Source organism: Siphateles boraxobius, unplaced genomic scaffold (genome assembly GCF_051911475.1).
Source record: "Siphateles boraxobius isolate OS27281-9 unplaced genomic scaffold, OSU_SipBor_1 35, whole genome shotgun sequence".
NCBI classification, from domain to species: domain Eukaryota; kingdom Metazoa; phylum Chordata; class Actinopteri; order Cypriniformes; family Leuciscidae; genus Siphateles; species Siphateles boraxobius.
In genome coordinates, this window is record NW_027508975.1 from 8285819 (window position 1) to 8312500 (window position 26682).

The following is a 26682-nucleotide window of genomic DNA, read 5'->3' on the forward strand; positions in this document are numbered from 1 at the left end:
TGTTTTCTAGTGATGCACCAAGATTTCAGCAACCAAAAAACATGTCTGAGATACGTTAGGAGGAGCACAGGGAACCAGTGACGCTTCATAAGGACTTCTCTGATGATGCGTTTTGCACAAAATGTGGATAAGCTAGAAAAGGTTCACACTTTCCTGTAACCAAAAATTATGATAGATCAGCAATGTTGAAGAACCGCATAAATTTGCCAAAGAACTTTACTATAACTTTCAACTTAGCACCTGAGAAAACAACACCCGGAAGAGCATATAGTTCAATTAGCCAGTTGCCCTAATTTAATTACCAAAACTTTATTTTTAGTCACTACTGGTTTCTGTGTATCTTGTGTGAATGAAGGCACCATAGCTTTCTTAGCCACCTTAGTGTTGAGGGTCTGCATGAAAAAATAAGAGAAAAAGCCAAAGCAAGCATGTGTGTGTGTTTGTGTGTGTGTGTCCAGTCCTGAGCCATCTGTCCGTTCTGCTGTCCCTGAGTCCCAGAGCAAGCTGTGGCTGAGGGCCGGGGCCAGATCTGTGTTCCACAGCTATTCATGATTTTCCCACTCCACCTTTTCAGCATGACTGTGGCACACAGTGCACGCCAATCAAGTTGAACAACTGTCACAAGGTCCAAAGAGACCCTCCCTCCTCGCCCCCTGTGACGGCAAAATAATTCCGGTCTCCAGTCTTTAGAATGTGTGGAAGTATCATCTGAATGTGCGGCTCACACTAGAAAGCGAAACAGGCAGTTGTGCTGATTCATGAAAAGCATGCCGTCAGTAACAAATCAGCCCCCTCATTCAGACCCGAGCCAGACTCTGCTCTCAGCCCAGTCATAGACACTTGCACCGTCTGACAGTGGAGTCGCTCTTTCTCATTGCGGAAAAAAGACCATGTTTCATTAGGCGATGAATTACAATTCTTTTGTCTGTATAATAACAGAAAAAGGGACGTGTAGGTAGAGATGCCTACATGGCTCATCCTTTAGTGTTTGCACACTAGGTGGTGCTATTAATACATACTTCAAAAATTACATTTTCACACATACACGCACACACCAACACATACAGTGTGACAGATTCATTGTGTCTGGTTCTGCATTTAGGTAACAAACAAAAACACCTACGTCTCATTTCTAAATCCTGATCACGAGCCGTTTGGTTTTCAGAGGCGAGTCCAGATGTGCACTGACAGATTCACCAGCAAATGCTGAAGAGAAAAAAAAGAAGATGTTTCTGCTTTAGAACGTTTTTGTCAACTTTTTCGAAAGTGAGGATACCAGCTGTCCCAGCTTATGTTTAGATTATGTAATGCAAACATATTGTGGAAAGAGGATGGAAACAGCACAATGCAGCCTCTTCTCAGTTCTGATATTACTTTCAGTATCCTCATGAGTGACTAACACAAAAAGAGGGAGAGAGAAAAACAAAACAAGAGGAATCTGTCAGTGGGACCGGAGCTGCCTGAGCGAGAGATCTAGCCCAACAGGAACCAGTCATTCCTGGCCCAGCCCTTTTCAACACAATGGCCTTTAGAATGGAAGGAACCATGGGCCCGGCAGAGATAGCCCACTGTCAGGAACCAGGACGGACAGGGCCCGCCCGGCCTTCCCGGGCAGGATGTCGCTGCTGCTGGACTGCGCGGCCCCGATATCCTACATTCACACATTCTTCCCCCACCAGCAGACCGGGATGTTTTGCTCCTCAGGTAATTAGAGTCGGAAGCCCTGAGGGCAGGCGAGCTCATGGCCTGACCTCCACTGTCCTGGTCGAGAGGTTGGTCCCGCTATCAGGCTTCCGCAAGCCACGGCTGGGGCATCAACAAGCTGCTGTTATCCTCCACACTCTTGCCCTTCTTAAGGAACACCCAGCAGGCAAATTAATGGCAGAAACTACACAGATTTCCACTAAAATCGAATGCTCGTCATTCAGTAAGTCCCTTGTTCTTAGCGATTGTTCACCCAAAAGTGAAACTTGTCATAATTTCCTCACCCTCTTGTCTTTAAGTCCCTCGAAAAGGGGATTTCATATATGCCCACAAGCTATACTCACAGATTATTATAAAACACTCTCCAGCATCCTCATGAAATATTAACTAGCCCCAGCAAGGTGAGAACAGATAGAGCTGTGTTTCTGTGGCACACTGACCCGGGGTGTCCCGGGTAGACCCCGAGCATCCCTCTGGTCAGCACTGCTCTACTTCAGCACACCTCCGACCACATATTACCGCCAGCAGCCCGCTGCAGTTGCCATGACAACGGCCACTGCAGATATGTTGTGAGGTGAGCATCCAGTCAACCTGCAGAGGGGGTTTTGTGTGTGTAGTACATGCTAAATAAAGTCACCGCCACTACTTCACAGAGAAAAAAAGAGAAAGAAACAGATACAAAGGACATAAAAAGAGAAACTCATTGCTATTATTAAAATATATGGTGATAAGCACAGCAGTGGATGAGTTATGCTCGACCTCGCTTGAATCAAAACAGTATCATGTCACAGCCGTAAAACTAAATCAGTGTCCTCTAGCATATGTGTGCTATTAACATCACTTGTCCATTGCTCAGAAAGCCTCTTAGCTACTAAATCAAACCCACAGATGGCATGAAGTCTGGGACGGGAGAGGAGAAGCATTGAAGGAAAGAGGGAGCTAAACAACAACGAGTTATTCTCGTTCCCAAAAGAACATCAGCAATTTTCAGTCGATTTTTATTATTTTAATATTTCCTACCAAATCTACCAACAGCTAGGGGTGTAACAATACATCGATATGGATCGATGCATCGATCAAAAGTCTAACGATACGATGCATCGATGCCACACACAAAATATCGATTATACGGTACCTTTATTTTGAAACTCTCCACATCCTCACACGGAACTTTTCTCAGCTGAAATAGACACCTGACAAGATTGACAGAACCCTTTGTCACAAAAGCGGGTATTTTCCACTGTCAAGGCATCGCGAGTTCATCTTTTACAGCAGAAACGACAAGCACCCTTGTTTGTGAAATCAACCCGAAAAGTCTGTGTTAGCGAATCAGTGCGCACTGCGCAGTATTCAGGTCGGGTGACAAGCCTGCTAGTCACTTTGAAAAGACGCGCTAGCTGCGAGGAGTTTCGTCAAAGCTGATTAAAAGTGATCGAGGATGGATTTCAACGAACTTGATGAACTTCATGGCGTAAAAGGAAAATAAGATCTGAAACTTTTTCACGGAATCTTGCTAAAACAGCAGGTTAGTGGTGAGGGAAAAGCTCTCTGTATCGCGTGTACGTTATTCACAACAACAAAGTTTGACAGGCGTCTAACGTTAGATGTCAGCTGAGGAGATTAACGTTACAACGATTAAGTGTTTTATTAAGTATCATAGCAATTACTAGGCTTTGTTTAACTCTGAAACATGAAATGTGGAGTTATCTGCTTTTGCCAGACACACAAAAAAAATATATATATATATATATATATATATATATATATATATATATATATATATATATATAAAATACTTTCAATGCACTTTTATTTGATCATTTACCTGTATTTTTTTGTTATTATTACTTAATCAAAACAACCTCTTCTGTTATAGTTCATTTGCAAAAACAGATAACTCCGTTCTTGTTCATTTTCATATAGGCTATCATGTTTTTTTTTTACTTGTAACTTGTAACAAACAACTTGTAAATGTCCCAATTGGGAGAGGGTGTGCCATTTTCAAAGAGTTTAATTAAACTTTCCTATATTTTTGGATGCATTTGTGAGTTAATAAACGTAACTGGTTGTGTAAACTTGGCACATAATATCTAAATATCGATAAATCGATTGATAACCCTGAATCGAATCGAATCGTAATCGTATCGCAGAATTTTTTGAGGTATCGGCATTAATCGTATCGCTGGCTGAGAGAATCGATATCGTATCGTATCGTGATGAACTGTCCGATTTACACCCCTACCAACAGCCATATGGATAAAGAATATTTTGTCCTTTTAAATATTATTACTGATGTAAACCAATTTTTTTTTTAATTATTCACTAATTTTGTGTATATCTTTTGTATTTTAAAGATTAAATTACATTTATCTTTATCATGATGAAAAAGATATCAATATCTCTCTGGACACTATTTTTTTTTTAATTTTATTTATACTTATTTAAATTTTAAAATGTTATCAACATTAGCTACAGACAGACGCGTTTTTTTTTTTTTAAATCAATAGGCCTATATTTAATTAAATATAGCCTACATTTCCAGTGATTCTGGGATTTGGCAAAAAGAGGTCTTTTGGCAAAGTGATCCATGACCCAAAGTCATTTTTCAGTCTGGAGCCCCGCACAGTCAAAAATGCATAACAGTAGGGCAGTAAACACAGATATTAAAAGTGTTTTAGAAAAAAAACAAAAAACAACAACAAACAATCCTCTGCTGAAACTCAAGAGAGAAAACTGAAACTCTGCAGAGAGCAGATCAATAACACTGTCAAGCACTCCAAAGTCAAAGTCTGAAATGAGCGGCATGCACAGGGGCAGACGTCTTTGAAAAAGTAAGATCTGCGAGAATGAGGACAGCAGGAGTAAATCGAACTCTATAGCCTTCAGCTACATGTTTCTACTACAAATGCAACATTTCTACCACATATGTTCAGTTCTACTGAAATATTGTGCATTGGTTTGCACCATCATGCTAATAAAAAATACATGAATCTGTAAAGTTATGTTGCTCTGTATAATAAGTTACCCATTAAATTACAGCCTGCATTATCCATGAACGAGGCTATCTGATTATAACATTATTCCACAGCCCATCATAAATACAGCTAGTGATTATTGGCGAACAAGCACAGCTTGCAAGAGTGAATCAAATCCGCACATTAAAACATGATACTATGTGATGCTTCTGGATGTGCCGCTGTACAGAACATCTCCTCCTGTTTCATTCCTCCCTCACTTCTTCCTGCTTCTATAGTTTGTGGCATCTGGCACAGTGACTCTACATCTGTTCAATCGCTCTGAGCTCCACTCTCAATCTTCCCTCTCTCTCTGGTCTCTTACGGGGTTGCCTGATCGCCTCCTCCCTCTGGTTTCCTCTGCCACGTCCAGACTGGTCCTGCTCGGTGCTGATATAGTCCTGGCCCGCAGCCCTTTCTATCAATTTCTAGCCTGTGGCATCTTTGAACACAAGAAGGCCCCACCCTGACAAATGCCTGGAAAACTTTATTCCATCCAGTCCTACTCTCTTTATCTCTCTTTATCTTTACCGGCCCCGTCTCTCCCATCCATTTTGCTCTGTGCCGTCCAATTCCGTCAAATCAATGCCATGCTCACACTGTATCCAATAAAAATCATGTAGATCTGGACTTCTAGTCCACTCTGAGTCCGTTTTACTCTCCACTCTTCATCGACTCTCTGCGTTACCCATTATCCACTCTTTGGCTTAACTCCATTTTCATCTCATCATGCCTGATAGCATATTCCCAGATGCCCTCTGGTTGTGTTAGAGGGGGGAAAAAATCACTTTTCTTTTCATGGTTCCAGATAGCCCGCCACCCTCCCTTCACGATCGACACCCACCTCCGTCACCCTCTTCCCCCCTCACAGAATGTGGATAAATAATTGAAAACAAGTGCAGGGATTTGCCAGACTGTAAGCTTCCTTTCATATGTTAATTACTCACAAACAGTTGTTTTGAATAAAGGCATTCTCCTCTCTCCTCCTCTTCGGGCTCCAAATCCTGCGTAAAGAAAAATGTGGTGCCAATCGCAGATAAATCCAACTTTCTGTTTATAGCATTAATCCATCTTGTGCGCGCACACACATACGCACACACATCCAGGCGCCTCCAGCACTCAGCTGATGCAAGGGGCCTTTTAAGAGAATCGTGTTTGGCGCGGAGCGACAGGGAGCACCAGACGGGAGCCAAAAGTGAGATCTGAATAAGCATGCTGTGAGTGTGCACGCTCTCTAATCAGCCGCCGACTTTTCCGTTTACACTGTCATTAAAAGCAATAGCCTGAGGCCGTGCATGACAAATCATCTCTTTGGCAATAAGTGCTCGGGGAGGCTGCGTCCAGAAGGACCCCCTTGTCAGTGACGAGCGCTGTCTTCCACGCTTCCATGCTGTGCACAATGATGGTGGCGATTCACCCCAGGATATATCTGGATACCGGATTAAAAATAGGAACGGATCAAACTGGTCGATTAGTAGTCTAAGAACTGACTAGATGATTTGGGAGGTAATCTTTTTCTATTAATTATTTTAGCATTCGTACTTTCATTTGCATGCTGCGCTTTAATTGTTTGAAAAACTGTGCTTTAAACTGTTTGCACTGAATGTTCCATCGGGTCAAGTGAACCTAAAACCAGCCTAATTGTAAAGTTCTTTTAAAGGGATAAATCACCCCCAATTACTCATACTCATGTCCTCCCAAACCTGTATGACTTTATTCTCTGGAACACAAAAAAATATATATTAAGAACAATTTGTCAATATAAAAATTACATGAAAAACGTAAACTTACAAAAGTCAAATAAGTTTAAGTTGAAATACTAAAACTGAAATAAAAAAATAATTAAAGCAATATAGAAATATAAAAAATATATGTTTAAAAAAATGACAAAAGCACATAAAATGAACATAACAAAATGAAGAAAACCAAAATGCAAATTAAAAAAATCTTCAGCATAATTTATTCCAAAATAAGAAAGTCATAGAAGTTTGAAATTACATGAGTGTAAATGATGACAGTATCTAAAAATCATCTCTTTAATACCAATTACTCAACTAGTCATTCAGACAATCCTCCGACAAGTCAACTTAAAAATATATCGTTTTGCACATCGCTAACAAAAATACCGCAGGGGTAGCTGTAGGTAGCTATACAAGGGTGAGCATTCAGACCGTAACCTGGCCAACGCAAATTCTAGATGCGATTGGGTCTCTGGAGGACGAAAATGTTCGGAATTAAGTGTCTCAGGGTGAATGAAACCATGACAAGCTCCTAATCCCTCTATTGAGATGGCACGCTACACTGCGCACAACTGCAACACAATCTAACCATCAATGTGGCTTCAACCACACATAACGCTGTGCCATATTGTACTCACAAACCCCCTTCATATGAGTGTAGCAGCATCTCCCATATGGTGTCGGGAGGAGGAAGGGTTGGAGGAAGGCGGTGAGAGAAACAGAATAAAAGAACAGTTAAATTTTGCAAACATAAAATTACAGCTGCACCATTAGATTTGATCCCAGTGCAGCTGTGAAATATTATGTGGACAATTTAATACTGCCAAAGAGGAAATAGCAGATTAAGATCATATCTTTGCATCACTGCCAAAGTGTGCGCTTGTTTCTGAGCCCATGCTTCAGAGGAGGGGATAGGTTTGTTACAGATGCATCTCCTTTCACGTCTCTCATGCTTTCTGTGTTGGTAAGGTATGCAGGGAGGTGCAGACAGGGCTATGCTTAAAGGGATGAGCCATTCACGTTTCCCTCAGACAGCCCTAAATGCCCTGCGAGCCAGTAATTTGTCCAGTCACCGGGGGAACATTAAAACCAGACCAAAATAATTCTTTACAGTTATGGAAAAAGTGAAGAGAAGAAGAAAAACAGTCACATGCACACATCTTTCCTCTGAAAAGTTATTACATTTTGTCAATGGTATGGAGTAATGGCAATCATATGTGGAGCTGAACTCAGAGCGGTAGTCAAGGCTAGGCTAATAGCGCTAGCAGGACTGGGAACCCTTGACACATAACGGATACTTGTTACTGAAGTATAGCTTACAAAACCAGATGTTGATAAAGACACATTAAGACAGATGGTAGAACTATTACTGGCACACACAACTGTCCTGAAACAACTTAAAACATTTCTGACCTTATAAGGCAAGATGGATCTATAAGCTCTGCCATTTTATTGCTCCATGAGACCCCTTCCAATTCGGAAAGGGGTCTCGATTTTGCCATATTCGCCGTGCCATTCGCCGCACTGTGAGGCTATTTAAAACACTGGCGCTGAAGTGTATTTTGAAAGGAATAAATCAGAGAGAGACCACAGCATAGTGAAATACCACATAGTGCCATTCCAATCCATACGTACCCCTTTATATTCTTGGATAGTTTGTTCAGAAACTTTTCATCCAAACTGAAAAAATATCAAAATATTACCACTTCATCAGGACTCATGCAAACTCGTGCAATTACAAGTCTTAAAGTCAACATAAAATGGCATACATATGTGGAGTGTAGAATATCAAACAAGAAACCTCAAAAAGATTTGAGTGGGACTCAAACAAATGTCTAAATTGCTATTTACCTACTGGTTGACATAATTCAATAACCCGCATGGCCTTGGTGATGTCAACAGGAAAGCAACATTGTCCCAGAGGCAATCCAAGTTGTTACTTTTTGATGATTATTCCTTTGAAATAATATGCACTGATGAGTAACAATAAAACCAGGAATATTCATAAAAATGGATTAACATTTTCAAACTGTAAAACCAAATGTATCATAATAGTCAATTTCATTGTCCACCCAAATAAACATTATCAGCTATTAGATGAAATTAGAGATGTTTAATTTATCAGTCGATATTGGATATTTGATTGTGAATGCTCATGCAAATTTTCATCTAACATCTATCTTCATCTAACGTTTACTTAAAGTTAATCTTTAAAAACAATAATAATTTAATAAGACTGTTTAAAGTAATCGTTAACAAATCACAAAATTAATATACATTTATTATACTGTACATTATAATGTTGTGATGCCTAATTTCACTTTGAAAACGATTGATTTTACTTTTTAGTGCATTACTTTTCATTTATTTAGACATAATATACAGAATTCTAATATAAGCTATAACATGAAAATAATTGTCAGGAATTGGTGCATCCTGAATACAAATTTGCAGGCAGAATCTCGTTTCCTTAGGGGGCTGTGCCACACACACATAATCGGCACAAACTGAAGTGGCACGGCCACGGATCACTGCTCTCCTTTCCAGACCCCCTCAACTCAGACACTATTGATCCATAATGAACCGCTCTTCCACAACTACAGCGCACAAGTCACATAATAACACTAAATCATTTAGTTGGACTCGATCTGCTTTGATAATCTTCTTCAATATCTTATTTCGGACGTGTTTGAAATGTGACTGACATGTTGGAGGTCTGTGGCAGCCGAGACCAGTGCCCATCTGTGGGTTCATTCTGTGGTCATGTACGTGCAGTGGAGCCGTGTTGCTAATGGCGGAAGTTCCGAGGGACCAAGAATGGCTCCTGGCAGGGTGAATTCCTTCCCAGCTGTTTAAAAAAAAACACACCCACATCCATACGGCCATAAACAGGATCTGAGACAAGGTTCATTCTCATTTCACAGCTTCTAAGAAGTCTGTATACAAGATTCCTATCAGATGAACCTCGTTTGTCAGGAAACGTGGTACAGTCTTAGCTGCCATAGTTCAGCATGGAAAAATGCATTTTGTTTAATAAAGCGATTAAGTAATAAATGCATTATTGTCTAGTTCTTCAGTGTTTCATATAGTGCTATATTTTGACTTGTGTTAAACGGCTCCTTTAGACTCTTTCCAATGGCGATGATGGTAACATGGGGAGATAATGTCAAGTAATTTAGTCTAATTCTCTATTTGTTCTGCAGCTCCAAACACTTTTAATGTGCAAGGAGTGCCCCCTCCATTCATGGATAACAAAAGCTTAGATGCAACGACGTTTAACAAAATGACTCTATTATCCAAAGCCGCATTGAAAACGAAGAAGCTCATCCAACCGGGCCCATGCTCCTCTTTACCTGCTCCCCCATGCTCGGTCTTCCTCTACTTCTACACTTCAGCCCTGTCTTATGAATCACCTCTTCTAGAAATAATTGACACAAAGCGTTTATCTCGAAGGCACCTGCTGATCATTCAACTACAACACAATCTTCTAGTGTGCTACACCACAGAGCTATTGTCCCACCACAGTGTCTGTGACACTAACTGCCAACAACAGGAAGCCCAAACTATAGCCTCAATACAATTTGGACTAATTCAGAGGCAACAACAACACACACACACATACACACACACAAAAACAAATGCTTTGTATACTCCGTTTATGAAGAAGCTATTGAATACCAGGTGTTATTTTCTCTAGCCGTGTTAGAATCTATAGACGTTATAATGAATGCACACACCATATGGCATTGTGTGCTTTAGAAAATCACTGCATTACACAATTGCATACTACATTATTTTTCATTTATTCAGACCATACCAGCTTTGAGTACGATTCTACCGATCCATCTTGTTCTCGCCGTCTTTCTGCTCGCTTGCTCTCTCCTTTTCTTGGGAGCTCTAATTGACTGAGCGTGTCAATATGTGTAGTGAACACACAGGGGTCTACTGTCTCTGCCTATTGATCCATAGCTCTTGAAGGAGTTGAGCCTCTAGGCTCAAAACAAATCTTAATTACACTCCTCTTTACTGGGCCACAGAGGCTGCACTGGAGTGGGTGCCCTTTTCATAAATACATATCAGAATCCATAAATCAAAATTAATGGGCGTGAGCGGCCCATGAATCATACATTAGTGACTGAACAGATACAGCTGACAGATTCCCACTCTGATCCCATAAATTTCAGGAAAAAGGTAGTCCTTAATGCATCTGTGCTTCATGTAAACTGAGAATGCAGTAATAGCTGTAAGTAGGGCTGGGTATAGATACAGATTTCCCAAATTCAATAAGCTTTGGTTTGATTCAAATTTCGATTTGATTCCGATTCATTTGGGTGTATTTCAGACATAATGTATTTCTTTACAACAGCCCAGATGGTGGCTCATCTGATTTAGTCAGAATGATCTGTTTTATAATGTTAGTATTTCTGTTTTGTATCATGTGGAAAGCAAAAATATTCAGCCAAAAAAAAAAAAAAAAAAAATGCATTGATCAAAACATTGATTTTTGATCAGCGCTTCTTCAATGACACATTTTGACTGTGCCAGCTTCTATTTCATGCACACAAAGTGGACGAGTTACAATTTTCCGGTTTCAGTAAACATTTATTTTGGCGCATTACTATTATGAATCTTATCTTTTGATTTGCATCAAGAAACTAATCAAATAAGGTGAAGTGCCACTCACTTAAGTAATTAAAGGTACACTGGAATCGATCAAATGAAAACATTTTTCCTTTTGTGTTGTGTCAATCTAAGATGACTCCTGTATTGGCCATTGTAAAAAAACAACTATTATTATTTTAAAAAATGCATTATCACATGGTTAACTAATATATAAATATTTCTTGTTGTTTTTGAAATTCAAGCAAAATTACTATATTATGTTGTGACATGAAATGACAGTATACAAGATTTTGGTCATACCGCCCAACCCTAGCAACTGTCCATGAAGCAAAAGGCTAACTGAAAAGGATGTTTCTGATGTCTATTTGTCACTGACGAACACCCTTTTTTATAGAGGAGCTTTATAGACTTTCTGCAAGAGCCGAGTCCATCCCTTAGCAATTGTTACCTCATAAAAAGAAGTAAACCCTAATGAAGCCATTACACAGTCCATAATTCTCCATCAATCATGCATTTACACTGATATGCCAAAGCGTAATGTTGGTCATGTGCCATTCTCACCTTCTCCTTGGCAAAAGCAGCCCTTGAATCCACAGACAAAACCCAATTACAGATAACAATGTGCTAATCTCTGTTCCCAGGGAGCAGAGAGTCGGTCTGGAGAGAGATAGCGATGCCGCAAGGCTGAAACGCAGGCCAGATACAGCCTGTATGACAGACCCTGTTTTTTTTGTCTCCTTCACTCCTTCCTGCTAAAGTCATGCTCCTTTCGACCACCCCCTCCAACCCAACCCCCTTCGACATTCACACATAGACACTCATCCTGACACCTTCACCACCCTGAATCTTTTACCCTTTTACAGCTAATCTTTAAATGAAAATTCTATGACGGGAAAATAGAGGAGGCACGAGATAACAGGTTACATCTTCACTCCTGCACTGCTATCGTCTTCTGCATCGCTGAAAAGCACCTATTCAATAAGATTACCTTCTGGCAGAGTGCACGGGGACACACCGCGGCTTTGTATTCATTAAACACACATCCCTGGCTTATCTGAAATATAAAGGGGCTTGTCAGGATGGCACATTGTGTGTGTCTAAGGGGAAGGCAATGTGCATTAGGGCGATTACAATATCAGCCTGGTCCAGATGGAGGCAGGAAAATAAACAGAGGGGGAGAGCGAGAGCGAGAGAGAGACAGAGACAGAAGACAGAGAGGTAGTTTAGCGTACGCGTGACTGCGTTTGTGTGTGTGAGTGAGTGCGGCTGATAGATGTGAGTGAAAAATAGTATGTGTTGGAATAAGAGAGGAAGGAGAAGTTAATTGGCAAGTGTATCTAGGACTAACAGAAAGAGAAAAAGAGAGAGTAAATGAGAGAGGAAGAGAGATAGTGAGCAAGGCTGGGCAGCCTGGACACCTGTCAGCTGGAGCAGTGGTTTGTTTAGTTAACCCTGGTGTGGAACACAAAGACGGCTCAGGTTCAGATCGACCCCACTGCAAGTTCAGATCCAACTTTATAGGAATCCTTCAGTTGTTTTAAGACACCAGAAACGTATTTAGCCTAGTTCTGCTATATATTCATCAGTTTCAAGGATTTGAGAAATTTCCCTGATCAGAAACATCTGTTTATTATATATATATATATATATATATATATATATATATATATATATATATATATATTATTTAATATATATTATTACATTTGTACAAATTAATATCTAATATCTAGGACGAAACTGTTTTGTAAAAAAGTCCCATGTAAATTCTTACACACCCCCCTTGACTTTATATTGACTCGTTATATTGTACATTCCAGCTCTACTACGATACAATAAAAACCAATCATCCTCTTCTCTCACATTATGCTTTCATGTTTTATGAAATCCAATAACCACACGCTAAATTCCTCCTGTTGAAAAATTTGTAGCCATTATGCCCCCTATCGATCCGAAGCATGGATTCTGGGAGATGGCGGCTGCCTCAATCATTCATGGCCTGCTCTCCTGAGACTCACTTCGAGTCAAATCTAGAGCCCTCGCAAATAAGGGGTCTTTCTCCCCCTGACAAATCCAAACATCTCACGTCGCTTATTTACAGGAAAAGATTGAGTGTGTCAGCAAGTCCAACAGTAGCCCTCAATGAATATAAAGAGCCTCATACATGATATAGCTCAATGGAAAGAGATGCGAGTGAAATACCGCTAATGCATTTTGGGAATGTTTCCCTTAAGAGCTGAAACATTAAGAGCGCATATAATGCACTTGGCTGATGTAGTGTAACTGAACTTGCTCGTTTTTCTTCTCTTTTGTTATTACAATTTTTATTCATCCAGAGAAATTATATGGGCTGTCAGATTAGACCCTTTTGGACACATACGGTTATTCGCTGCAAAATTTACAGTGTGTTTCTGTATTTTTATGCACAAAGAGCATGTTTTTGATTTAACTGTGCATGAAAGAGAAATTGTGAAGCAACGAGACATGCTGTGTATTTGTGCAAGTGTCTGGTGAGAATGTCTGCCAGTTTATGTATGGGGTTAATGACATCACTAATGAAATGAGTTACTGCAATGATAACACGCTTGGCTTTCAGCCAGAACGTCTGCTGTTCGTCATTTAAAATATATAGTAAGCACTTAACTACAATTTTTTTTTACGCTGCTGTGTTTAAGGTAAATGAGAAGCACATTTATCAGTGGAGGAACATTGTCTTTCATGAACACGACCACAAAAAAAATAAAAAATAATATATTTAAATGCATGGTTAATTAATTTCTAGTGATGCATGATGCATATTTATAGATAATTAATTCAGAATATATTTATTAAATAAAACGTAAGCTTGAATCAATAGGAGTAAACATCTCCCAGCCATATTCGAAAATAATGGATGAGTATTTCCATATCTCTCTCTCTCACACACAGCTGTGCGTGTTGGTGTGGGCAGCAGAGTCATCTCTTCATTATGCTGTGGCAGTGTCTGGTTTCATGTGTTTGACCCGTGTGAGGCCAGTGGGAGTGGAGGAGAGGGGAACAGGTGTGAGGCAGGCAGGCTGGTGGCTGTGCAGATGGCCTCAGCAAGAGGATGTTGCTGCCTGCTAATGCTGGCTTCAAACACACACACACACATACACTGCTTATCGCTAACCGAACCCTAACCTCCAGCCACCATAGACCATGTTTGCCTTTAATCAAGGTACGTTCACTACCTGCACTGTCCCTTGGGCTCTAGTTCGAATCTCATGTTGACAGGAGCAGAGGGCAATGACATTAGTGAGGGGATGACCAAATCATAGTGCCATAGTTACATAGCCTCCATTTGACCAGCATAGCCTCCATTTTCTGCATCATACATAAAATCAATAAAGAATAATATATCTTCAAGAAACTAGTAGAGATGCCTTTAAGGAAATAAAATGTAAATCTACGTGGGATGGACAATCTATGATGAGAATGTGCACAAGACAACTGATTGTTAAAAAAAATGCATAAGTCTGTGAAATGAGCAACACGAGAACGAGCATCTTTTCTTAAAAGAACAGGGTCTCCAAAGTCCCTCTGGATTTGTATTTGCGCCTTAAATACACATGGACTGCCCCTGAGAGCAATGGAAATAAAAATCTACCATTTAATTTTCATTTTAACCACCCAGCCTTAAACTTCAGAAACTCAACTCTTCAGTCAAGAGAGAGCTTAAGCGCTGAGAGTGGACTATTCACATCATGATGGATTTGAGAAGATGAGCTTGACAATCGTGATGGGAGAAGGTTTTAAAAAGCTGGCTCAGTCACAATTGATAAGCGCATCTTCTCAATCCATTGTGATGTCACAGTTGTCAATACAGCTTCTCAATCAAACTGACATGATGACATCACAATTGCCAGACTCATCTTGTCAAGTCACAATTGTCAATGGATCTGTTCAATAAATTTGATATCACAATTGTTAAAGACACTTATTTAGCGTAATCTTAATCTGATGTGATATCACTCTTATCAGATGCATTTTAATCCATGGCGACATCACAATTGTAAATGGATCTTCTCAAATGATATCAACATTGTTAAAGACATCGCACTTGTGATGTCACAATTAAACACAGCTTCTTAATCCAAAGTGATATCCCTATTGTCAAACGCGTCTTCTCACGCTTGGTTTATCAACATTTTTAAATCCATTGTGGTGTCACAATTTTCTGACTCACACCAGATGTTAAGCCTACCTGTGTTTGTAATCAAACATTTGATTTGATCAAATTTGCAGCGCGTGAGAATCTCGCGGACTGGCCAGCAACAATCCTCAAGCTTATTAGAGACCGTGTTTATAGACGGAGGTGATATTCCATTCGGCCAACAGATGACATGCTGATCGACAGTTAATGTTTAACTGGTCGACTTCATATATTATTATGGATAGTATTAAATGTGTGTAATAAAAACATTCTTATGAAAAAGAAAATGACGAATAATAAGTATAAAAGCTGCATTAAAAGATGCATAAAGACCTTCAGTGTTGTGTTGGATTTGAAAAGCCATAAACACTAAGATAATGAATTTACTGAGCACGGGAGATTGTAGACAGAGCCCATATTATTCACGAGAAAAAAATAGTATTACAATCTACAGCGACAAATAGTCATTTTTCCCCTCTTACACAATATGTTCCTTTAGTTCAATTCACATTATATTGTAACGTTAAAGCGCTTTTCAAAATAGGATAACTTACATATCGTTTTAAATCAGCTTTAGAGAAAATTCACATGTCTACATTACAAATATAGTTACGGGAAAAGCATACACAATAATATCTCAAAACGAGAAAGATTTTTATTATGAAATTAAATCAAAATGAAATTAATACGCGTAACATGTGAGAAACGCTTTGTATGAGCGTTGTTTATTTGTTGTTTACGAATAGAGTTAACGTTAAACGCGATCAAACCCTGTGTTAAACGTCAATTTTGTAAAGATTTGTGAATTACTGCTGAAAGTGACCATTTAACTTTTTATGGGGAAATATGACGAACTGCATATCAGTATTTATTGTTGGTGATATTTACGTTGTGAATAATATTAAATTAAGCAATGTGAGCAAAACGAAACGAGTTATAACGGTATTCTGCGAAAGAAAAATAAAGTATTTGTCATTTACCCAAAATGCACAACATTCTAATAAAATTAATAAACGTGGCTAAAGTGCACAGACTAGTATTCATCTGAGATCACGAGAAAAAGATGAAGATAACTGCACGACTTACACTGAAAAGACGTAGAAATTCCCACCATGCGTAACGGCGTTGTGAAAGAGAAAAAATAATTTCCTGTCCTCGACTCCGGTCGATATATTAGTGATGTTTCTTAGTCATAAACGTGTACTTCCCAAGACGAAGAAGAAAAGGTGTCCGTCAAACTCCAGTGCACAGCTCTAGAACCGCTCCAGTGTGCTGAAGGGCAGTTGAGCTCGAGGCTCGGATGAAGCTCAACCTGACAAGCGGATGATGCTGTGTGTCTCGAGTCGAACTCAACTCATTTAGTGCAGCGTTTTCCTTCAACTGTCCGAGTACATAAACACGAAACACACGAAAGCGTTTGATCCTGGTGTGCGACAAGAGTCAGAAATACTACGAGAACAGCGAAGTAGTGATGAAAACGGCTTGTTCCGAAGAGCCTCTAACGCCCACCCGGCTGCTAGGAGAAGCTGTGGTACTCTGCCTCTAGTCGGCGAGCTTCGGCGGGAAACCCAGGTGCAGAGTGGCGGGGCTTTCTCTAGCAGTGGGCGTGGCCTAACACAACAGGCATGGATATAAATGTGTACAGCAGTTTATGGGATAAACAGCATAAAGAGCGGGCTATATGAGATTATGAGAAAAGGATGGGATGATAATGGATAAGGCTTGTTGTGGTCTCTCTGTCACGCAGCTTGCTGTAACTTTAAGCAAACACTTGCCTAGGGCCTGTTTACACCTGGTATGAACATCTTAGGACAGCACTAAATACAAGTAGCCAACAGAAGCCATTTCCACTTCTGAGTAATTTATTTTTATTTTTTATAATTTGATCCAAAAAAAGTTTGTTAGATTGGCAACAGCATCTAATCGGTGTGAACCATCTCTGTTTAAGCAATTAAAAAAAATTCAGCATATACATCTATCAAACATGTATCTTTATGTACAAATATATGGTTCAAAATCATAGTCTCCCAAAAGTGTTTAATAACTACTTTTTAATTAACTCTGATGTCCACTCATATCCAACCCGACAAGCAATGAATGTCCATCTTCCCTATTATCATACAACTCTTGGTCAATTTTCCTTAAAATATAGAGGACCGAAACTTTGGAATACTATTCCTCGTATTATTAAAACTAGCTTATCATTGTCAGTATTTAAGTCAAGCATGAAAAAACACTTGTGTGATTGTTAAAATTTCTGTATATGTGTTGTTTTTAATTGTCTGTTATTATTGTGATGATTGTTGTCATTTATTATAATAATTTGGTGTAGTATTAATTGAAAATCCAGGGGGGAGGTTTTACTTTAAGCCCTTAGGGGTTTCTTACCTCTCCTGTATAATCCACATGTATTGTTTAAATATATCTATTTGTTTTATTTGTATTTGTTTTGTTGTTTTGCTAAATCAATTAAAAATTATGACAAAATTTAAACGAATAAATAAAAACCACACTGTGAGATATTAAAGGGTAGGCCTAATAAAACCCTAAACCAAATATTTTTTGTAAATGATCTGTAAGACTGGGGCTTTATTATTGCTGTTCATTCATTGATTCAAGTAATTTTTTTGACATTTGGGTTTAAAGTAACAACAGGTAGTTTTTTGCTCTCGGGCTCCCCCTACAGTTGGGAAACAGTATTGTCCTCTACTACTGTCGTAAACTGTCATCCTACATGCACGTGCATTTGTTGACAACCATGATAGCCCTGAACACTGTAGGAGGAGGTCACATGCAGGTGTTCTCGCGTGTGTGAAATGTCTTCATCCCAGGTACAGTGGCATATATTTCAGCATGTCATATGAATATAATTTCATGTGTTTAATTTTTTTTATAACGACAAATGATCGCGATGATCACTTTTACAAGCCAGCGTCATTATAGTAGCCTAGTCTATTGGTCACCGTTTTTCTGAATCTATATGATACTTCAATGCAATCACACAGAAGTATTGCACAAGAACAACATGAGGGTGGAAATTAGTAATCCGAAAAAATTGCGACAAGAATCCCGTTTGCCTCTGTATCTAGCAATAATCGGAAATTACACAATCAAGTAACTTTACACATGTAACAAATGAGAAGCTATGAACTCAATTATAATATTATTATCTTCCTCCTTTGTTTGTACATGTTGAGTAGACTACACTTTTTAGGTCAAACATTTGCTATTTGCATTTCCTCGATTGCAAAGTTCCAATCAGAACGAGAATGCTAAAAGAACGAGAATAGCGTTTAATAGCTACCAGATTGATAATACGCTACTCTACTATCATTACTTCATTCATGAAGATAAACGGAGGATAAAATAGCTTCCATAACATAATCAGGCAGCCAAAAAAACAAAGAGATAGTATGCACGCAATATACTTACTGGTCCAAAAGCATGACAGCCAAGTCAGCATCTGTCGGGAACCCCTCCTCCTCATTCAGCTCACGCCAGCGAGAAAAAGCTGGCCCAATGTTGATCCTCGTTCTGCCTTTTATGCGATCACTTTCTCTTTTTCTCTTTTTGCTTTCCTCCGACAAAACCTTTGCTTTCTTTTTTCTCTGTGCTGCTTCGGCAATGACTGTATAAAATTTGGCTCGCACGTCCGACTTTAAGGAAGTGGGGGTGGTGGTGGAAGTGACGTATACGCCGTAAAGCAGTCGGATTATGTAGTTCTCTTTGTTCGCCGGGTTACTACCAGAAACCCGAAGTTTAAAAGTACAATTAAAAACGTTACAGACCCCGTCAGGCTATGGCAGACGTGTCATTCAAACTATTGTAAGTCGATGTACCATCATAAGAGACTTGGAAATGTATTATGAAGGTTGAAAAGTTACCTGTTGTTACTTTAAAGTGTTTTAATTCTACAATATGGTGTAAAAACGTCTGAGTGCTGCCCTCTTCAGGTTGAACGGTGGCTACTGCAGTTGAATTTTCCTATTGGATGTTGCGGTGGTTCGTGATGTAAGCAACCACCAGTTAACCACACCCTTCCATAAAGAAAGACGCCTCTCAGGTGCACCTAACCCCGCCCCCCCCCCCCACCCCCAACCGCTGGCCTCCGCCCACTTTTCCAGCATTTTTCAAATATTGCCAATGGGTGGAGTCAGGCTCTGACCAGGGGTTTAGTTACCCTTTAAGTTGCAATTGTGAGATATAAAGAGGAATATAAAAATAAATAAATGTTTTACTCTGGTGGAAACTAGCTTCCAAAACATAGAAATTTAAAGGGAGTCATACGTGAAACGTGATATCAGACATACTATACAGCCCATATAGTATACTTTGTATGTATACAATGCATGTTAGGCAAATTTTGTCATCAGCACAGTACACACCTGAATTTTCTAACCAAGCCAACAGTCTGTTACAAAACAAAGACATTTATCATTCATAACTTTTGGAGAGAAATAGCGGATAGACTGAAAAAACCACGCTAACGGTACTTGTGAAAGAATTATATACTTGGATATACTTTGGGTTTAAATGATAAATATTCTTCAGAACAGGTTCTCTCGCATGACAAATCAAAACGAAAGGAGAATTGAAAACACATTGTAAACCAATGTTTCTCAGCTGTCCACTTGTGATCGGATCACCCGAGAATACAGAGATCTTGCCAGGTGTAAACAGGGACATGGATATCCCTGACATCCCCCCCAAGCCAAAAAAAAAAAAAAAGATAGATTTGTAGTCAATCCATATGAGTTTTTCAATGACCCCTTCTTCAACTTTTACATTTGGTCCCCCCTCAATCTGGAATATTTGGTTACATCCTTGGGCAAACACTTCCCCGACCATCTGGACTTCATCTCGGCCTGCCAAGCCAGGAAAAGCAGAAGCGCCGTTTACAGCCCGATGATAACAGCCTCTTTCACACAGACGCCGTTCATGAAGTTAATGCGTCGCAGGCTCTCTCTCCCAAACCTTGCTTTTAACCCCAACACGAACCATACGCTGTATGCGTCAAGTGAGACATGTATATTCTAGAGGGGCTTATTTTACAAAAAGGTCCTGCAACAAGATTATGAAATCATTCAGGCAGCTACCATTAACTTGGCCACAGCCCAAAATGTGATGTCTTGTACTCATGTTAACAATGTTATCCTCTTGATTCAGTTGCTCAATTGAGGATTTATTCATGTAATTGCAAGAATGAGCTTAATTCTGGCTATTTATTTCCTCATTTTAGTAGTTACGGTTTCTCAGAGATGATGAAAAGTCTGGAATTCTGACAAGGCTTCTCTCACCGGAGTTTGTGATGTGCAGGTTTGAGCCTTTGTTCCTCTCAGACAAAGACAACTCAGTGAGATGCCTCTCAATTTGGGAGCTTGCAAGCCGCCAGCTGAATGAAACACACTTGTGTCAGATCAGTACAAACAGACGCGACCCTCTGTTATCACAAGGACTCAATCCAATCTTTTTTGTGCACAGCGTGCGTTAGAGAAAAGCTTCTTGTGGCAATCACAGGGCAACATCTTGACACCGGAGGCAAAGGGATGGTGGTTTAGGAAATCTGCAGGGGCACGAGCGGGTGTCGTGTCCACTGATAACAGAACAAGAGACCAGGAAACACACAGTGCTGTTTTTGCCACTGGGGTTCCTGAAAGTTAGCCGCCCTGGGTGACGGGCCGCACACACACAGGATACCTCGCCTCTGCTGAGGGAAAAACATGCTGGGTCTGACACATACAAACGGCCACACAGACTTCCTGCATTTCCCCACCTACCGGTCAGCCACCTGTGGCATGCATGCAAACATGCTGAATCAAGCCACTGTCTGGGAGCTCTAAAACAACAGTAAAAAAAAAGAAAAAAAAAAGATGCTAATGGTGTGTGTTGACATTGTGCAACTCATTTATATTAACTGATTAATTTAGCAGACACTTTTATACAAATGAGGAATACTGTACAACAAAGCAATTCATCTTAAGGAAGTGCCTTGTATAAAGTTACCCTCCTTTGACCCATTGGTTGCAACACACATTTAGAAAGCACATCCTTAACAGCAAGAGAATTAACACCGTAAAGCCTGACATGAAATAATAGTAAAAAAAAAAAAAAGAAAAGATAAGAAAAGTTTGCATACCGGTATGTATTTTTGATAAGCGTCATGTTTGATACATCTTTTTTTACAGCTTTTTTATATAGTATGATATTTGAGAATATGAAGCTCATACTCATGGACGAAAAAAAAAAGTATTATATGCCTAAACTGAGCACAAATATGCAATTCGTTGCAAATTTTTATTGATATGGCCAACTCAAGAACAACCACGGACTCACCGGACCTCAAAAAATAAAACCAATCAATCAATCAATCAATCAATCAATCAATCAATCAATCAACCAATCAATCAATCAATCAATCAATCCAAGTTAGGTGCATAGAACAAAAATCCAAACAAGATTCAAAATGACCCCGCACACTAAAAATGAGGAAACCCCCCAAAAAACTATTTTAAAGAAAATATAGCAAGCAACCTTTTTTAATGCCTAATGAACAATACTCAGTACTGGAGCAATTTTGATATAATAATAATAATAATAATAATAATAATAATAATAATAATAATAATAATAATAATAATAAGTTTATTTTATATAGCGCCTCTCTCAAACCCAAGGTCACTTTACATGGTGGGAAGGCAAGTATACACAACAGCAACAACCAAAACAATACAACAAAGACAAGTTATCTGTATGAAGCTATGAGTTTGGTATTGAGAATTGATCATTAAATAAAAAGGTCTTGAGCTGTGCTTTAAAGAGAGCAAGGACAGTCACGAAGAGGTTGTGGGAGGCTGTTCCAGAGTTTGGGGGCCAAGGCACCGAAGGACCTGCCACCCAGGGTGGAAAGTCTGGAGCGGGGCATAGCCAAGAGATTTTGGTCAGAGGATCTGAGTGAGCGGGATGGAGTGTACGAGATCAGGAGGTGGCAGATGTAGGGGGGAGCAAGGTTGTGGGGCGCTTTGAAGGTGAGTAGTAGTACTTTGTATTTGATCCGGGACGGAACTGGTAGCCAGTGGAGTTGGTAGAGAATGGGGGTGATGTGTGCTAATTGTCTGGTATGGGTGAGGAGCCTGGCTGCCGAGTTTTGAATATATTGTAACCTATGAAGTGATTTAACAGGGAGACCAAGGATAAGTGAGTTGCAGTAGTCTAGACGGGACATAATGAAGCAGTTAACCAGAGTGTGTGCATCACTAACAGAGAGCAAGGGTTAGAGGCGAGCAATGTTGCGGAAGTGAAAGAAGGCAGTCTTAGTGAGTGATTTGATATGAGGATCAAAGCTAAGGGTGGAGTCAAGCAAAATGCCAATGTTTTTAACAACAGGGGTAGGGTGGACAGATGAACCATCAATATTGAGAGTGAGACTGGGAGAATTAGAGAGGATGCTTTTAGGGCAAATCAGCAGAATTTCAGTTTTATCTGTATTGAGTTTGAGAAAATTGTTTTGCATCCATAATTTTAAGTCAGAGAGGCAGTCAGTGAGGGAGCATGGTGGTGGGTCAGAGGGAGAGTGAGTGGTCAAATAGAGTTGGATATCATCTGCATAACAGTGGAATTTAAGACCATGGCTGCGTATAATCGGGCCAATAGGGAGGATGTATATGAGAAAGAGGAGGGGCCCGAGTACAGAACCCTGGGGGACACGACGGGTGACAGGGGTTTTGGAAGACTGATGAGGACCAGGTGTCACAAACTGCTTTCTGTTGGAGAGGTATGACTGGAACCAATTGAGGGCTGTACCAGAAACACCAATAGCAGAAAGACAGGCGATTAGAATATTGTGGTTGATGGTATCGAAAGCAGCACTAAGGTCAAGGAGGATGAGAATGTTAAGTGAACCAGAGTCAGCCGACAGTAGAAGGTCGTAAGCTCTTGGGGGGAGAGAGAGAGACGGAGACGGACTTTTGATTTGAGCGCGGCGACTTCTCCAACGGGGGATGGGGGACAGACAAACTTTTGACTTGAGCTCAGCGTCTTCTAAGGCCCCCCCCCCCCCCCCCGCCTCGGGCCCTGGGCCCTTTTTCCCCCGCTACCACGCCCCTGACTGCAGCTTTCTTGAGGGCAGCAGGCACAACACCAGAGTTGAGGCAGGTGTTTACAATCAATGCAATAGGTTCAGATAAGGATGTGATACAAGCTTTAAGTAGAGGGGTGGGGGCAGGGTCAAGCTGACATGATGAGGAGTTAGACTTATTTATAATGTCAGTGATAGTGGGAAAGCTGAGGGCCTAGAGAGGGAGGAGAAGAAGAGAGAGAGATAGTATTTGGGTTGAAGCAGTGGTAGATTTGGCTAATTTTGTCATCAAAGAAGTGTAAGAAGGCCTGGCACTGCTCAGGGGTCTTAGAACAGGCAGTGACAGGAGGTTTGAGGAGTTTGTCCAAGGTCCTGAACAGGGTTTTAGGCCTAGACATAGAGGAGGTTATGAGTGATGACTAATAGTTTGAGCGGGCAGCATTGAGGGCATCCCTATACATCTGAGTATGTTCGGTGTAAAGCATGGAGTAAATTGTAAGGCCAGTTTTCTTGTATAGCCGTTCGAGACGGCGGCCAGCGGCCTTAAGTTGCCTGAGCTCAGGGGTGAACCAGGGGCATGTACGATTTGCTGGTACAAGTCTAGTCCTAACTAGGGCTAAGCTATCAAGCAGGCTGGTGAGGGTGCCATTGTACATAGCAACCAAGTCATCCGCGGATGAGCGCTCGTCAAGGTCAGACAGTGGCGAGGCCTGTATAGAGGCAGCAAACATGCTGTGGTCTATTGACCCAATGTTACGACTTGTAATAGCTGTTTCCTCTGAGGAGGGAGGAGGAGTGATCAAATGAAAGCGGCATTCAATGAGCTTATGGTCAGAGACGCCAGAGATGGAACCAGAGACCGAGATGTCATTTAGACCAGAAGAGCAGAGCAGATCCAAAGTGTGGCCATGAGTGTGAGTTGGAAAGTCAACATGCTGTATCAAACTAAAACAGTTCAATACACAGTCAAACTCTGAGGTGTAAGAACAATTTGTATCCAAATGGATGTTAAAATCCCCTAACATAATCATAGCCGAGCAAAGAGATGAAATAACTGTGAGAAGTTCATTCGATTCAGACAGAAAATTTACAGATGGTTTAGGGGGGCGGTAGATCAGAAATAGTATAAGGGGTGGGGTAGAAACAACCTTCACAGCAATATATTCAAAGGATGTCACTTCAAATGGCCTAAGTTCTTTAACAGTCAGATCTGAGCGGTGCACTACAGCCAACCCACCCCCTCTCCCTACAGATCTGGGTTTGGATACGTAGCAGTAGCCAGGGGGGTCAGCATGTTTAAATTAATGCAGTCACTGGGTTGTTGCCAGGTCTCTGAGAGACAAAACAAGTCACATTTTTTGTCCACGATGATATCGTTTATTAGGGCCGTTTTGTTTGTGATTGAGCGCGGATTTAGGTGGCCAATGTTAAAGTTCTGACATGATGACGAGGCAGGAGGAGGCAGCCTAGGAGGGCGACGAAGGTTGTCAAAGTTAATTCCCCTGTTCTTTGGCTGGTATCGTCGACATATCGCGATATTAGAAGTCATAGTTACATCGTTCTCATGATAAAATCACATGACAAACCAAAACAAGATATGCTGCTTTCACGCCATGTTGTAATGACCATAGTCTTGAGATGACAACACAGAGATGTTCTATTCTCAGCTGTTCGATATTGTGTTTCGATAGCAACACTCTCAACGTCCAAATGAATCTGCAGCGGTCAGTTCATTAGGCATTCATTGAGAAGTCACATGACCGAAAAGTTTGCTGTTTTTTCATAAAAATGTTTAGACTGTGCAGGCTCTTTTGAATTTTGTTCCTGATATGGGCAAAAAAGATACAATTATGACAGACTACTTACATAAAATGCATATAAATATCAGTTGTCACTTTGTATCTCCCAATAACCATCTAGGGTGCATTTACACAACAATGCAATGTTGTTCACATACAGATGACAACTTTGTCAAAAAGATCCCCGTTTCACGGATCTGCGAAACCTACTAAAAACGTTGTATTATGCTGTGCCAGGCCAGTAGATGGTGATGTAACTTTGTAAAGGAAAAGGTCTATGCGCCTATAGACTGAACATATAATACGCATGGGCATTTCACAAATTTGCTTTTTTGTAGTTTATACAGAGATAATAAAGGTATCGTTCTCAAAAATGTGCACTTTGAACCCCGTTTAAAAAGGTTTTCAGGTTTGTTTTCAGGCCCCCAATATCCTGTTGTCGTGTAGATGAACAGCCAAAACGCATAAAAAGTTTTTATTTTTAGTTGAAGGCGGTGATATTTTAAATGCTTAGTTTTATGATCTAAGCTCTGTAGTTTTTATTGCGTGTGTGTGGGGGACATATAATGCAATGCAATACAATGATGATTGAGAGATGTACAAATAATAAATATATATTTTTTAAATGTAGGCATCTTCTTAGTCAATAAAGAGCACAAAACAAAATAACAGAATAAAAGCGGAGAGATGAAATATTGGATTTTTAAAACGTTTAAAACTCCAGAGTGCCTCATGCAGTTTAATCCTCCATTGGAGTTATATTATCCTTAATGGAAAATAACGTCAATATCAACTGAAAGCGTACATATACTGTTGTGTCCTATTTTCGCTCATTTAAAGTTTGCACAGCACTGTCCAATGTTTTGCAAAGCAAATGAAATTTATTATTGACAAGGATGCACAAGTTAACTCTACAGCTACAAAATTGTTTCTGCAAAAGTCATGACTTCAAAAGAGATTTTTTCTTGCAAACAGAGAGTGCAGGAACTTTACGGCAGGCTGACGGTTCACTTGGCATATTATTGAATTCAAATTCCGTCTGGCAGCTCCCTTTTCCTGAGAGTGAAGGGTAAAATCTAAGTGGGAAGAAATTGACAAGCGCTTCTACCTCTGCGATAATGTAATTAGCGGGCTGTTCTCCAGAGCTTCACCTAATTCTCCAACCAAGTTCTTGTCAGAAGGCTGTATATTACTGGATGATGTTTCACACCTTCCCTTTTCTCAACAAATCACACTTGCCTTTACATTTACTTATTGTTTTTGTTTTTTTAAATCCCTCAGACAATTCCTCAGATAAATCAACCAACGGACCTCTCTTTGTGAAAATTACAATATGGAGGGAAGCAATACATTACAATCATGCTCCTGGGTATCTCGTAAGGAAAATCAGTCTAAAGTGGCAGATATAGAAGTCTCTCAATGCTGAAGTTTGGGGATCTGGGGGCGTCCTCTGGGTTCTGGGATATGTACAGTTCTTTTTGAAGTGCACACATGTGAAAAAGACATCTTAGTGCCTTCAACAGCCCAGCTCCCATCGGCAATAAAAGTTGACAGA

The 26682-nt window shown here is 40.2% G+C and overlaps 1 protein-coding gene across 8 annotated transcripts in view; it reads right to left on the bottom strand.

The window, feature by feature from the left end:
* The window catches only part of runx1t1 (RUNX1 partner transcriptional co-repressor 1), an 80893-nt gene that overhangs the window by 43902 nt on the left and 10309 nt on the right, over positions 1 to 26682 (bottom strand). For 3 of the 8 annotated variants that reach the window (XM_077196209.1, XM_077196208.1, XM_077196206.1), the window contains exon 1: positions 16341 to 16810. The exons of 2 other annotated variants lie outside the window; for them this stretch is intronic. In XM_077196209.1, coding sequence (XP_077052324.1) covers positions 16341 to 16368 — 28 coding nt within the window. In that variant the 5' untranslated portion in view covers positions 16369 to 16810. Of the gene's footprint in view, positions 1 to 1123; positions 1207 to 16340; positions 16836 to 26682 lie in introns of those variants that run through there. 3 more of the 8 variants (XM_077196214.1, XM_077196212.1, XM_077196210.1) reach the window with 2 other exon arrangements.